The sequence below is a fragment of the Manis javanica genome, chromosome 16, assembly GCF_040802235.1.
Source record: "Manis javanica isolate MJ-LG chromosome 16, MJ_LKY, whole genome shotgun sequence".
NCBI classification, from domain to species: domain Eukaryota; kingdom Metazoa; phylum Chordata; class Mammalia; order Pholidota; family Manidae; genus Manis; species Manis javanica.
This window is the reverse complement of record NC_133171.1, coordinates 40,399,866-40,413,519: the sequence shown is the minus strand read 5'-3', so window position 1 is coordinate 40,413,519 and position 13,654 is coordinate 40,399,866. Positions and strand designations below refer to the sequence as shown.

Sequence of the window (13,654 nt, the reverse complement as noted above, 5' to 3'; positions counted from 1 at the left end):
CCATGTCCTGAAAAAATGCGATACAATGAACATGTGTAACAGGAAAACTTAACCCAGTATAGATCTCACATCTTTCTGGGATTAGGTCGTGAGCACTCTCCATTGCCGTGTGTTCTCTGATTTACCCATGCCCGTGTCTCTCTTGTCCTTCTTCCCTCTTCAGAGGGAGCACTGGCATTACACCCAGTGAAAACAGGACTTCAAGGATGTTCCTCAATAGATTCAAATGTTAACAGGCAAAAATTAAATGTGTACCTTCAAGTTTTTAATTAGGTGTGGAATTACTAGCGCTCTGGAGAAGATGTTGGTGCTAAACTGTTCTACCAAGTTACTGACGCTGGAAAAAATGTTGAAGTGTCACTTTCCTGAATCACTCAAGGTACTATAAATTTAAGAGTTTTATTTCTTCTTTATTTTATTAATCTGTGAGATAACATCAGGCTAGTGGCTGTCTCCCAAATTGTTCTGATGATAAGAGTCTCTGGGAGCACTTGTTGAACATATAGCTTCCCCGTTCCCTCCTGCTAGAGACTGATTCAGTGGGTGGTGGACACTGCACAGGTAATTATATTTTTGGCAGTAACTCAGATGGAAAATTCAGGTAATGCTGGGCTAGGTTATTTCTAAGGCAAAATTTAAGTTCTAAAATTTTTTAAATGGGTGAAGGGTATGGATTGGGTGGCATTGCCCCTAATAACATAACGTAGGTATGCAATGGAACTGAAATGTAGGGGGTAGTTATAATTTTTTTTCTGTTTACTTGAAGATCTTTTTTTTCTGGAAGTTTTTTCAGTAGCTTTGTTGGTCATCAAACCTCTATCTGTTGAAATCGTCTGAAAGTCAGCTACTGTGGAAGATGGCATTCATCAAAGATTACAAATAAATAAAATATTAGAAATATGTTAAGCACTTGGGAAAAAAATACAGAATGCAATGAAATTATCTTTGAGGGCTGAGTTTCTTGACCAAAGAAATAGCCCTACAACAATGGTTTTCAAATATGATTGGCATGCTAACAACCCAGAAGATGTATAATGGAACATAATTTCTGAAGATAGAGACCAGGGACCTGTATTTTTAACACATGCCCTGGATAATCCATATTTAGAATAAAATTTGGGGAAAAAATGATCTAGAGAAAGACCTCTGTTGTATTATACTGAGTTGATTAAATCCAGTCATCTTGCCTTATTGACTGTGCTTAAATTATAAGTGGTAGGGAAAACCTGAATGATAATTTGGTATCATATGGCTAAGACAATACCAACGGACAGTCCAACCCAAATTTTCCCATTTTGAGTGCTGACGATGAGGTGAATAAATGGAATGGGGCAGTAGGCTGCTTTGCTTTGGCAACATGTTTGACCTACTCTTTCACAGAGAGAACTAAAAAGGGTTCACCAGTCTTCACAGGGTCATAAAAGATGTTATAATCATCAAGACAAATGATGGGCCCCTAGATTTAAATAGTACATTTGGATAGTACTTTAGCATGCAGAGAATCTCATTTTTTTATCCATCCAACAACTTTGTAAGATGTTTATTAGTCTAGTTTATAATAAATGGAATAAACTGAAGTTCAAAGAAGGTAACAGCCAGTAAGGAATCAGATTTATTAAATCTCAGTTCCTTTGATTTTGTATCTGTTGCTTTTCCCACAGGAACTTAGCTACCAGAGGCACAAGTGTAGATGTTGAATTTTTTTTTTTTTACTCCTCCCACAGTGCTTGGCATGGAGCTTTGACCATAATAATGTTTGATCAAATAACTGTTACTGATTTGTCACTGCAAGCTTTATACGGTAATTACTAATTAATCCCCAGCTGTTCAAATATTATTTTAAAGACTTCTGAATTCAGATTGGTTGACTTGATCTGAATAGTATGCATAATTTTTAAACCTATCTTCCACACTATCTCATTTGAACTTCAAAAAAACTAATATTAACACCTCTGTCATATAATCCCTCTGTAATGTTAATACCTCTGAATAGGCAGATATTCATAATTCTACAGATGATATTACAAGTAACTGCCCCATCTCTTCAGATTTAAATCCAGTCTATCAGATTCAAAACTGAGTGTTCTTTTGAAATGTTTGCATCTCACACCACCATTTGAAGTAAGAGTTAAGGGAATAAAACACGTAGGCACAAATTGATGCCTTCCTTGTATAATCTTTTCTTTAGTGGCTGCACACCTTGGTACTGAAAAGTTCTCATTTTCCAAACACTGAGTCTCTTTATCCTTGGATCTCTTTCTCCTACTTCAATTACTGCACTGTTATGTAATACCTGGCTTTCGTTCTTTGACCAGACTTTCAAAATACCCTGTCAGTTACAGTATGCCCTTTAGAAAATAAAAAAAGATAAAAAATTATTTTGTTGCTCACCCTTTCTCCAGTCTTCATAGCTTATGGCTATGTATTTTATAATCTTACCTTAGTGTTTAAGTGATTCAATAGCTCTCCAAATTTCCTTCACAAGTTCTAGTGCTCATTCTCCCAGCATCTTTACTTAGCCACTTAGCCACTTTTCATCTCTCAACAGTCACCTTTTAAATAAATAGCTATTGGAAGAGTTGTTTTCAACCAAAGCCAAATCCTTCAGTTGGTTCCAGTCTTTCATAAACAAGTTTTTTTTTTCCTTTCAAAATCTAAATACTGGAAAGAGTTTTTTCCTTTTAACCTTCTGAACTTTCCAAATATTTAAGCTCCATTCTTGAATAAGGATGCATGGCTTCCTTATATGAAACCATCTTAATGAACTGATTACTTTGTATATGTAAGATCAGCAGCCCAGATTTTAATGAGAACAGAACAAGCATGGCCATCCCAGGTTATTTTAGTCCTTGGGTTTTCACTGAGTGTGATCCATGTTGCACATCAGTATGAGCTATACTAAATTTGTGAAGATGTATTTTATGAGATTTGAGTGAGGTCCCAAACTCGGTAAGACAGAACAGAGTTGGAAAATATTCTAGGCATTGAGGGGAGTGATTTGAATTAAGATAGGGATAAAGGAAGTAAAATGTAGGTTCCAAAGCCCTTATAGTTTAATTTTTTTCATTGAAGTATAACACATACTAGAGAGTACATATAACATAATTATGCAGGTCAAGAGATTTTCACAAAGCAAGTAACCTCTACTGCAATCAAGAAAGACCATCACTTCTGCTGCTGCTCCTGCCCACCGTCCAGTGCTGTTTGCCAATCATTGCCTTCCTCTGCTCCCCAGGAGTTATCACTATCCTGATTCTAAAGCCATGATTTAGTTTTGCCTGTTTTTGAATATAATGTGAACTGGATCGATCGGATACAATAAGTATTTTTTTGAATGTAGCTTCTTTTGCTCAACATTATGTTGCTGTTTTGTAATCCAAAGAACATGCCATACTTTATTTCTTCCACTGTTGATGGACACTGGAGATTATTTCCAGTTTTTGTTGATTATGAAAATACCATTGTGAATATTGGTCTATAGTTCAGCTTTCCTCATTATCACACAACTTTCTCTTCTCTGTAAGTAAACACTTAACATATGAAAGTTGTTTTGTAAGACAAACCTCTTTGATTCTCATGGGAGAAAAAAAAATGTGAAAGGCCATGGAATGGAATTCAAATATTACTTCAGTACTGTAGGTTTAGTCAACAAGCATCTGAACAGCTATGTCAAACTCCATAGTTGTAATAATGAATGAGACATAGTTATGGCCCACAGGAATGCTTATAGAATTTTGCCCCATCAAATCCAAAATTCAGGGGGAGTGTTTGGGTTTTTTCTTTTTTTTTTGGTGGAGAGAAGGGTGTTTCACCTCAAGTGATGTTTAATTATAATTCAGGGTTGAAGAAGGAGGTGCATTTCACAGGTTATTTTCAGACAGTATGATATACTTCAGAAGCACCTGAACGTCAAAATTATGGAACTTTTAAAAGGTGTATGAGCCCTAAATCCATATATTAGATTCTGATTCACTCAGTATTTATTGCTGACCCATGTCAAGTACCCATCTTGACTTGATGCTCTCGCTGTGGTATTGAAAAATAACTAACTTTAGGAAGTATTCATAGATTTCTTAATCAGTTTTCATGTGTACCAAAGAAATAACAGTAAAGAAGTTTTTATGTGTGTATATGTGTCTGCATATTTATAATTTCCCTGCTCATGGCCATGACTATACAACAATAAGTGAAATGTGAATATATGATTGAAATAGTTATTAATGTGATTGGCTATTTCTTTGGGTTCTGTGGCTCAGGTTTATGGAGCAGTGATGAACATAAATCGTGGGAATCCCTTTCAAAAGGAAGTGGTATTGGATTCATGGCCAGACTTCAAAGCTGTTATCACCCGGCGGCAGAAAGAGGTATAGTTTTGAAAGGCGAAAAACACTGAGTTGGCAGCAACTAGAAAGAAAAGATAAGATAAAGGGGCTATTATAAACATCAGAGCCATATGCTTTAGCTTAACAGGCTACATATTTCACCATTCATTTCTAATTTAATTGGCTTTGAAGTATTAGACATATGGAAAACCTCTGGTCTGTCTTCAATAATGTGTTTCTTCAGTGTTTCACGATCTCTAGAAGCATGAAGCATACCTATTTGTACATACTAGTTTTTCCAATGGGTTGATGATTCCTTATCACCGATGGGTGACTTTGGTTGTGTAAGTAAATATGTAAGATTGAAAAAAACATCTGCCCCATTTTGCCTCTGCAACCAAAGGGGCTCAAGTGATCGAAGATGTGCTGCCCTGACCACATTAGGAGTTTTAAAACTCCTATTTGATTCTCGTAGGTGGATCTATTGAGTACCCTTTTTATTTTTATAAATAAGTGAAATTCTAGAAAAATATGAAATAATGTCTTAAATTGTACCCAATACCAGAGAACTAATCAAGCAAAACTTCCAAAAATTTCTGTTCTTTCCCTCCCTACAGTATATTAGCCACATTTACACTTAGCCATTTTTATAGTTGGTTGATTTTGGTAATGGAAATTATCTAGGCATGCCAGTTAATTGTATCTAATCTATTTAGGGTTTGAATTATCTACAGGATATGTTATGTTTTTATGACTATGTCTCCTGTCCTAGGCTGAGACAGATAACCTGGACCATTATACTAACGCCTATGCTGTGTTCTACAAAGATGTCAGAGCTTACCAACGACTGTTGGAAACACGTGATGTTATCAATTGGAATCAAGTTTTTCAAATACAAGGTGAGGTCAAGTGCAAGATACTAGACAGTCATTTTTTTCTTCTTTTTGTCATATCTATCAAATAGATGTGACATATATTTCACATATCTGATATATATCCCATATATGCACAAATACAGTATATTCTATATATTTACAATTTATAGATTACAGTTTTGTAAGAACACTTATTTTTTACTCTTAGTGAAGCTTGGCCTTTGGTGTAGGCAGAAGCCACTTAAGTGGAGCTGCCTTTAAGTGACGTTTTTCCCACTACTACTGTAACATGAATTTCAGTGAGTATCACAGCATATTTTCCCTTACTACTCTTAACTCTCTCCTATCACAACCTTTTAAAAGAACTCTAATTTAAGTTCTAAGCCAATAGGTAAGACTTTTCTTCTCTCTGAAGCAAATGGTTATGGAAAGAAATAATCACTGACCTGCATAGGGTATTCTGGAATGATTTTATGAGGAGAGAGTATATGCGAATTCTAAGAAGGTAACTTCATGGCCATGAATACTAGAGGAAGAACTTTAGACCAAGACAGAAACTGATTGAGTTTCTGACAGTTTGGATGACAATTTCAGCTTCGGTGTATCACTTACTCTTTCCACTTTTCATAATGATTGGGGATTGAGACAGGCAATGAAGTTACTGTTAGTAAGTGTTCCAATGAAATGACTTCTTTGATCATTTGACAGGAAGGTAGGGATCCCCATGTTAGAAATACATACTCTGGTGATCTTTTTCAGCCACAAACAGCTGAAGCCCTCTCATAAGGAAAAATTTCTGTTCACCAAGAACACTAATGCATATTCAAACCTAAATACACAGGATGTTGTATAAAATCCATTTGCAAATGCTCAAAAAGACCTATAGAGGAAGTTTTAAACTATCTCTCACCTTTACAGATTTACCCTAATTATGCTGGTTAGAAGTGAGATGTGTTTCTACCACTTGATTAGCCAATTTAGGAAAACATTCTCACCAGTATTACTTGAATGTGAAATGAGTGTATCTCTTACTTCTTTGGGAAATCATGGCAATAATTGGATGGATTTGGGTGCTATAGGCCTATTATCCTCAAGTCACCTGAATCCATTATTATGGAGAGAATATTCAATTGCAATTTTTTTTTCAAAGAGTCTGAGCTGATAGTCATGAGTCAATCATAGTCATTTAAATTGACCCAATCATCCTTCCTAAAGGTTTGGTGGAGATGAGTGTGAATTAGTAGCGCCTAGTCCAGCTGGAGTGGTAAAGTCACTTCATTTAGCACAAAGTCTGTGCTGACATTATCTGTGGCTTCTCATGTGGCCTCTTGGCAACAGGCTTCTGTGATGAGAACACTAATCTCCTTGGAATAGTGACAAGCTTTTGAAAAGCAACTTAGCTATTCTTAAGAAGAGCACCTAAAAAGGTGCTGTTTCTGTAACATCCCCAAATCATGAACAACTCCACAAGCCTATCTCCTGCCATATAGGCATTCAGTCATTTGCTACAGTGCAGGCTCCAGTCAGAGCTACCAGCTGGGCTGCCGGGATAGATCAAGCATTTAGGTGGAGGAGCCACCTCAGTGCTGGGTGTTCACAGCAGCAGCACACTTTGCACAGGAATGCCTTCCAAAATCTAAGAGCCATCCATAAACAATAATAAAGCAGGTTTAACCCATTCATCTACTCAAAGGAGCCAAATTCCTTGTGTTTGCCACAAGAGGGCAGGAAATGAAAAAGTGCACGGCTGTGCAGACAGACCAGCCTCCTTTGCTCCCTCCTAGTTGCTCGGATGAGAGAAAGCTTGTCCATATGAGCACTAACCTGAAAGTTTCAGAATCCTGCACCCTGGTAACTGTGGTGCAAGAAATGTCTTGAGTTCTGGTTTACCCAGTGAGCAGTTACTCCCCTTCTAAGAGGTAGAGTGAACAAAGGCAGAAAAATAAGTGGAACTTCCTTTCTTCTGTGAAAAAGGAGAAAATCATTTGTTAAAGGTGGTAATCTACACAATAGGTATGAAGGGGATTTGGAAAAGCAGAGCAAGTCAGTTCTAAGTAAAAAGAAGCTAACCTGCCATGCTATAGGCTCTAGCAGAACAGAGACCATACCACTGTGATGCAGCACCCAGCATAGTGCTTTATAGGAAACAAGGAGTAAATAAATGCATATATATATATATAATACAGTATCGCTGTTATGAGTAGGATCCAAGTAAGTCAAGTTCAGGATAAACCTCACCAACACGAAGTTTATACTTTAATATTTCTGTAATGGGCATTTAGGCCAGAGGCTGAAAGAGACTTTAAAGTGAGAATACCATGCCAAGTGAATCTAAGCTCTTTTACACTTGTAGCTGTAAGGTCGATCATAGACTTCTAGAGCTATGAAATGGCCCTTACCTTTAAGAGTTTAAGATAGGTCTGAGGAGAAAGAAAAATTAAAATTCCCACAAGAATTTCCAAATTCCTAAGGGATAGTGCCATCAGGAATGTCCATGATCACGATCATAATAAACAACATAGTGAGAATTTTAAAATCCCACACAAAGTTTGGAAATCAGAGAGTACTGTAACAGTCCATATATTCCTACAAAGCAGTTAGGACAATACAAGGTGGTAAACTGGTGTTACTGGTGATACTTAGTACAAAAATACTGCAACAAATTTCCTTTTTTTGCATTTTCAAATAAAATATCCACATTTTTTCATTATGTCTTTCCATATTCAGGGCTGCAGAGGGAGTTGTACGATGCTTCCAAAGCTGTTGCCAACTCAAAGCAGTTGGATGTAAAGCTAACTTCCTTCAAGGCTGTTCATTTTTCTCCTGTTTCAACTCCGCCAGATACCAGTCTCCTGTATGTAAACCGAGTTTCTGCATTTGGGATAGGACTTACTGCTATGGAAGTGCATTTAGTAGTATCTGGAGTTCTTCGTATAATTAAGGGATATTTAGGTAGCTTGGATTTGAGCCACTGAGTCTGAGTATGTCTGTGTATGTTTACTCTTTCCCTTTGTGCTGTGCTAGACTGCTCTTAATTTTTTACAAAATCAAATCAGTGTCTTTGTCCACAGTAATAAATGAACTCAGGAGTCCTGTATTTTTACAGTATACATAGAAAAATCAATTCTTGGTATCCTCACCCACAAATAATTCTAAGTAACATCTGTTGTCTGAGCACAAGGCTGTTGTTACTGTTTTTTCTTATTTCAGAGAAATGGGCATAATGTTTCAGGGATAAGGGCTTCTGTGCAGCTCTAGTACATCAGGCACTAAATGTTTTAAATATATTACTTTTTGAATCCTTTTCACAACCCTATAAAATAGTTCCATCATTTGAAGGAACTTAGTAAAACAAAATTAAACCTAAAGAAGAATGGATACTTTAAGGCACATAAAGCAACTGGCCTTTATTTTTATTTTTTTTCAGTTGTGAATATTTTCAAGCAAGATACAGAGGTTGAGAGACTAGTATAATGAGCCTCCCATCAAGACATGGCTAATGTTTCATCCATATCCATATCTATACTTTCCACCCCCTGGATTATTCTGAAGGAAATATCCCAGACATTATCCCATTATTCTTAAATATTTTCATGTATATCTCCCAAAGATAAGGATTCTTAAATTTAAAAAAGCACTATGCTAATTTCTTCCCTTTGTCAGGGGTCTCTAAGACTCCCCCCACCACAAGCTCAGTGATTGGCTAGAAGCACTCACAGGACTCAGTATGTTTATTACAGTGAAAAGATACAAAGCAAAGTCAGCCAAGGGAAAAGGCACATTGCAAAGTCCAGAAGACACCAGGCCCAAGCTTCCCAGAGTCCTCTCCACTGGAGTCACACAAGACACACTTCATTTCCCCAGCAATGTAGGATTTTAACTGGAGGCATTCTCTGCCTAGCAGGTACTAATTTCCTAGATGCCCAAGAAGGAAAGCCAGTGTTCAGCATAAACCACTTTGATTGAGCAAACAGGTCCCGTGAGCCCCTCATATCTGTTCTGAGAATAGCAGGTCCCCTCCAGAAATCCAGATTGCCAAACACCAGCCAAGGGCCAACTGGGCAAGCAGGCTTTCCTAAAGACAGCAGACTCAAGCCTGCTGTGTTATCTCTTTTCTGCACAACCCGTTAAAATTTTCTTAATAGTGTTTCCTTAAAATAAAATAACCAGTTAGTAGTCACATGCCCAAATCATCATACTATTTTTAGCAGTTTGTTTTGAATAAGCATCTAAATAAGGCTCATACATTGTAATCGGTTAATATCCCTCAAGTTTCTTTTGACACACTTTCTGTTTACTGCCATATTCCTGAAATGTTACTTAAAATTTTCTCTATCCTTAGTCAATCAAGACTTTTAAAATCAGGTTTTGACTTAAATTGCTCCCTTTTGCATAGGAAGTTATACAATTGTCTTTAACCACCTAGGTCATTCCCCAAATTTGTACACTTTATTTTGAATACCCTACACTTCATATACAGGTCATAGTCTCTAGTATAACTACTCTTGAAACACTTGATTTGGCAATGTTTTTATTTGCAGGGACATTTCTGCCTGAGGCTTCTTGGCCTTTGTTTTAAATTTCACTTTCAAACATTAAATTAAAAACCCTATTAAACCAGTTATTGCTTGTATGCCTGCTTATTAGGTGATTGGCCCAGTGCCAGACCCCACAGTATGCCTGAAATATAAGCTATCACTACAGACCCACTAACAAAAAGAAAACACAAAGTTATACTTGATAAAAATATCATAGCAAGAATGGCATTACCAGTCTCTCAACAGTTGCTGGGGATGGTCTTATTACTACATCTAACTACAAGAATGAAAGCAGGTTCTGAAGTAAAACGAGTCCCATGGTCTTTCAAATAAGTAATCCATTTCAGTTCTTAGAAACTGGACCAATTCCTATCTTTATCTTAATCTCATGTGTGTTTTACACCTTTTACCAGCCATTTTAGCCCTTTAAGTTTGAAAGAATCGATGTTTCTTGAGCATCTATATATGCCTGGAATGTTAAGCAGTTGGTATTTTTCTTCTAGCCATGGATGCATAAAGATAGAAGTTCTATCCTAAAACTTATTTTTAAAACCAAGGAGAAGATTAGCGGTCCAAAAATCTTGACTTTTTCAAGGTTTCAAGAGGATGTCAGAATACTCAGGACTTAACAGAAACAAGTCTGAGAAATGTTTTACAGAAAATGAAATACTTGTGTCCTGCCAGTGGGTTTCAGCCCCCAGCAAGTTCGCTATGGATTCAGTGTGACCAAAGAAATGACAGTAGAACGTTTCTTTGGGGTGAATGGGTTTATTACCCGGCTTGTTCTCCCGGCGGTAGGTCCAGCACTAGCGTCTCTGCGTCTGCCCAGAGCACTGGACCGAGCACTCTATACAGCACAATAACAGCTTACTGCCTAAAGGTGTGGAAGCGGTAGCCTAGCAACAGGCCAGTTACATCATCAGGTGGTTAAGTTCAGTGAGGATCCTGGCCATAGGAACCCCAACTTCCCCACACTTGCCTTAATCTATACTGAAGGATAACAAATTGGCATAAAATTAGGAGGAAAAACTTAAATTTGATACAATGGGTATTTTGTCCTATGAGAAATGAAACCTTGAAAGACACTTGTAAAGTGAGGAGTGATGGATTCTAATTCATTGAAAATATCTTTAGATTTGCTGGGCACTATCTCTGGGATGGTTTCTCAGTTTGAATTAGTGCAAAAAGAGAAGTGGTTGTTCGTAATCACATGATCCTGAGCTCCTATTTCCTCCTGTGTTGCTTCCTCTAGAATGAGCTCTCCCCCGCGACTGGCCTACCTGAGCACTGCCGATGCTGACCTCCTCAATCGGACTTGGTCGCGGGGTGGCAATGAGCAGTGTCTGCGGTACCTCGCCAACCTCATCTCCTGCTTCCCCAGTGTGTGTGTCTGTGATGAGAAGGGGCACCCAGTCTCTTGGGCTATCACTGACCAGTTTGCCACCATGTGCCATGGCTACACCCTGCCAGAGCATCGCAGGAAAGGTTACAGCCGGCTGGTGGCCCTTACACTGGCCAGGAAGTTGCAAAGCCGGGGATTCCCATCTCAGGGCAATGTCTTGGATGACAACACGGCGTCTATAAGCCTCCTGAAGAGTATCCACGCTGAGTTCCTCCCTTGTCGTTTTCATAGACTTATTCTCACTCCTGCCACTTTCTCTGGCCAAGTTTACCTCTAGCTCACTGACGTTCCAGGAATTTTCTTCCTTTTCCTGCACTTATACACACTCCTTAGCTGCCAATGAGATGAACATTAAAACTGGAATCAAGAAAATCTCGGGTTGTTGAAAAGGGCCTGGAGAAGACATGCAGGATCAGCCTGAGAACCCTCACCCCTCCCTGTCTCAGGTTTCTACAGTAAATCACTGTAAGGGTCAGAGGCAGCTAGGACTGAGAACAGAGGCTGTGCACCTTTGGGATCCACTGCAGGGAGAAGTTCTAAAGCCAGCAGTTCTTAGCAAAGGAGCAGAAATAACTGCATGAGGACAGGTGACAACATAGGGGCACGTGGCTGCTGCTCTGTTACTGCTGCTACTGTATTCTGTTACTTCTGCTGTATTCTCACAGACACACACACCAGAACCCTAAATAATGCTCCCCAGTGCCTGCTGTTGCTGTGTCTACCTAAACGCTCTTCCAGCCACCCAAGTTCTCTGTAGAATATTTTGCTTTTTCCCTTCTGCCTACAGCTCTGGCCTATGGTTCTTCCCTGGGAATGCTGGAATGCAGTGGTTCTCACATTTTAGTGCACCCAGAATCACCTGTAGGGCAAGTTGCAGCACGTTCTCTGATTCAGTAAGTGTGGGGCAGGGGCTGAGAATTTACTTTTCTAACAAGTTCCCACAGCTCAGTTGCCTTGAATGGAAGAATGAAGATAGGGGCATTTTAAATGCTAGAAACAGATGAAGTCAGCATAGGACTGGATCTTAACTGTCACCTAATTCAGCCTCCTTGTTTGTGATTAGCTTTTTCATAAGAAACTAAAATGCATCTACAAATACACATATAAACATGCACACACACACAAACACATATATAATTCCTTTTATACCTTCTATATGCATTTGTATAAATTCATAGAATTTTGATGCGATAATAAACTTCAATTCTTATTGCATATGAAAAATTTGAGGACCAGGAAAAGCAAATGACTTCTTCAAGACTGTTCAGATAATCAGTGCTGGTCCAGAATGCTGGAATTTTGTTTTTGATCTATTTTTTTCACTAAACCATGTACATTTTTTGTTAAGGAAATTTAAATGCTTAAGCAAATACTTTCATTTGTCTTTTATTCATGGAAGCATTTTTAAGATTTGGGTTCCAGTTGCTTGTGTATGTATAGCTTTCAAAGATAAGGAAGAGATAGATATCACAAGCTGTGTTCCTCCATTTGCAATAAAGCAGACACAAACGCTGGTTGGATTTGTCTAATCTGGATAAAGTGGATTTAGCCATGTAGAAAATACTGTTTTTTTATTCCAATAGAATGAAAACCCCAACTACAAAAATAAGGGGAAATCCAATTTTTAGGTGTTTATACTGAGAAAAGTAAATTAACTGGCTGAAGGAAAGCATCATTTTAATAAAAAATAAGACTCCTTAAGAGTGAATATGTGCTTAGGCCATCCTGAATCACTGGTTACCTGGAAACCTGTGCCTGGGCCCGAGGGAAGAGCGCCAAGTAACGGGATTCCATAAAGCTCTTTGGAGAATACGATCTAGTTGCTGCCCCACGGATGCTCATTATCTTTAGCATTAAGCATCAGTTACTCCTGTCTGGTATATGGCAATAATATTTTAGCCTTATTTTCTTTCTAATAACAATATTAACATTTACTTAAAATTTAACTATGTTTACTTAAAATTTATGCTGACGATTGTGCCAAACAGTAGGTATATATAATGTAATCCTTGTGAAGGATAAGGTATTGTCTACTGCTGAGAATTCTGACGCAGGAGTGTTATGACCTACCAACAGTAATGCAGGTTTTAAGTGGCTGAGTCATGTTTGGAATCTGGGTGTGTCAGATTCTGAAGACCGTACTATTAGTCATTTTGCTAACTGATGTCTTAAGCAGGTTGGAATTCTTTAGGGGCAATTATTCCTTTATCTCATTGCTTGCTCAATTTACCTCCACCCCTACTCTAAAAGGAGGAGTAGCAGAAGATAAATTGAGATTTTTTTCCAACCAAATTACACCTATTACCATACTTTTTAATTTTTATCTTCCAGATAACCATGTTGGATATAATTGTTCAACTGTCAGACATGTTTTTGAGCTTTTTAAGGAATGTATGGAGCAATTTCTGCAGTAAGGAGAGAAAGGCAAGGAGAAGAGAAAGAAAACTCAAGAAGGAAGGAAGGGCTAGATTCCCATAGGGCCTCAGTGCTGATTTTAGGAGCTTCTTTAATGTATTG

General features: G+C 38.0%; 1 protein-coding gene across 1 annotated transcript; it reads left to right on the top strand.

The window, feature by feature from the left end:
• Window positions 1–301: 301 nt before the first annotated feature.
• Window positions 302–11,414, top strand: GLYATL3 (glycine-N-acyltransferase like 3). Its single transcript, XM_017661613.2, has 5 exons — window positions 302–379; window positions 4,257–4,364; window positions 5,095–5,221; window positions 7,925–8,051; window positions 10,988–11,414. Exons 1-5 carry the CDS (start codon window positions 302–304, stop codon window positions 11,412–11,414), a joined length of 867 nt encoding a protein of 288 aa, XP_017517102.1.
• The last annotated feature ends 2,240 nt before the right edge of the window (window positions 11,415–13,654 follow it).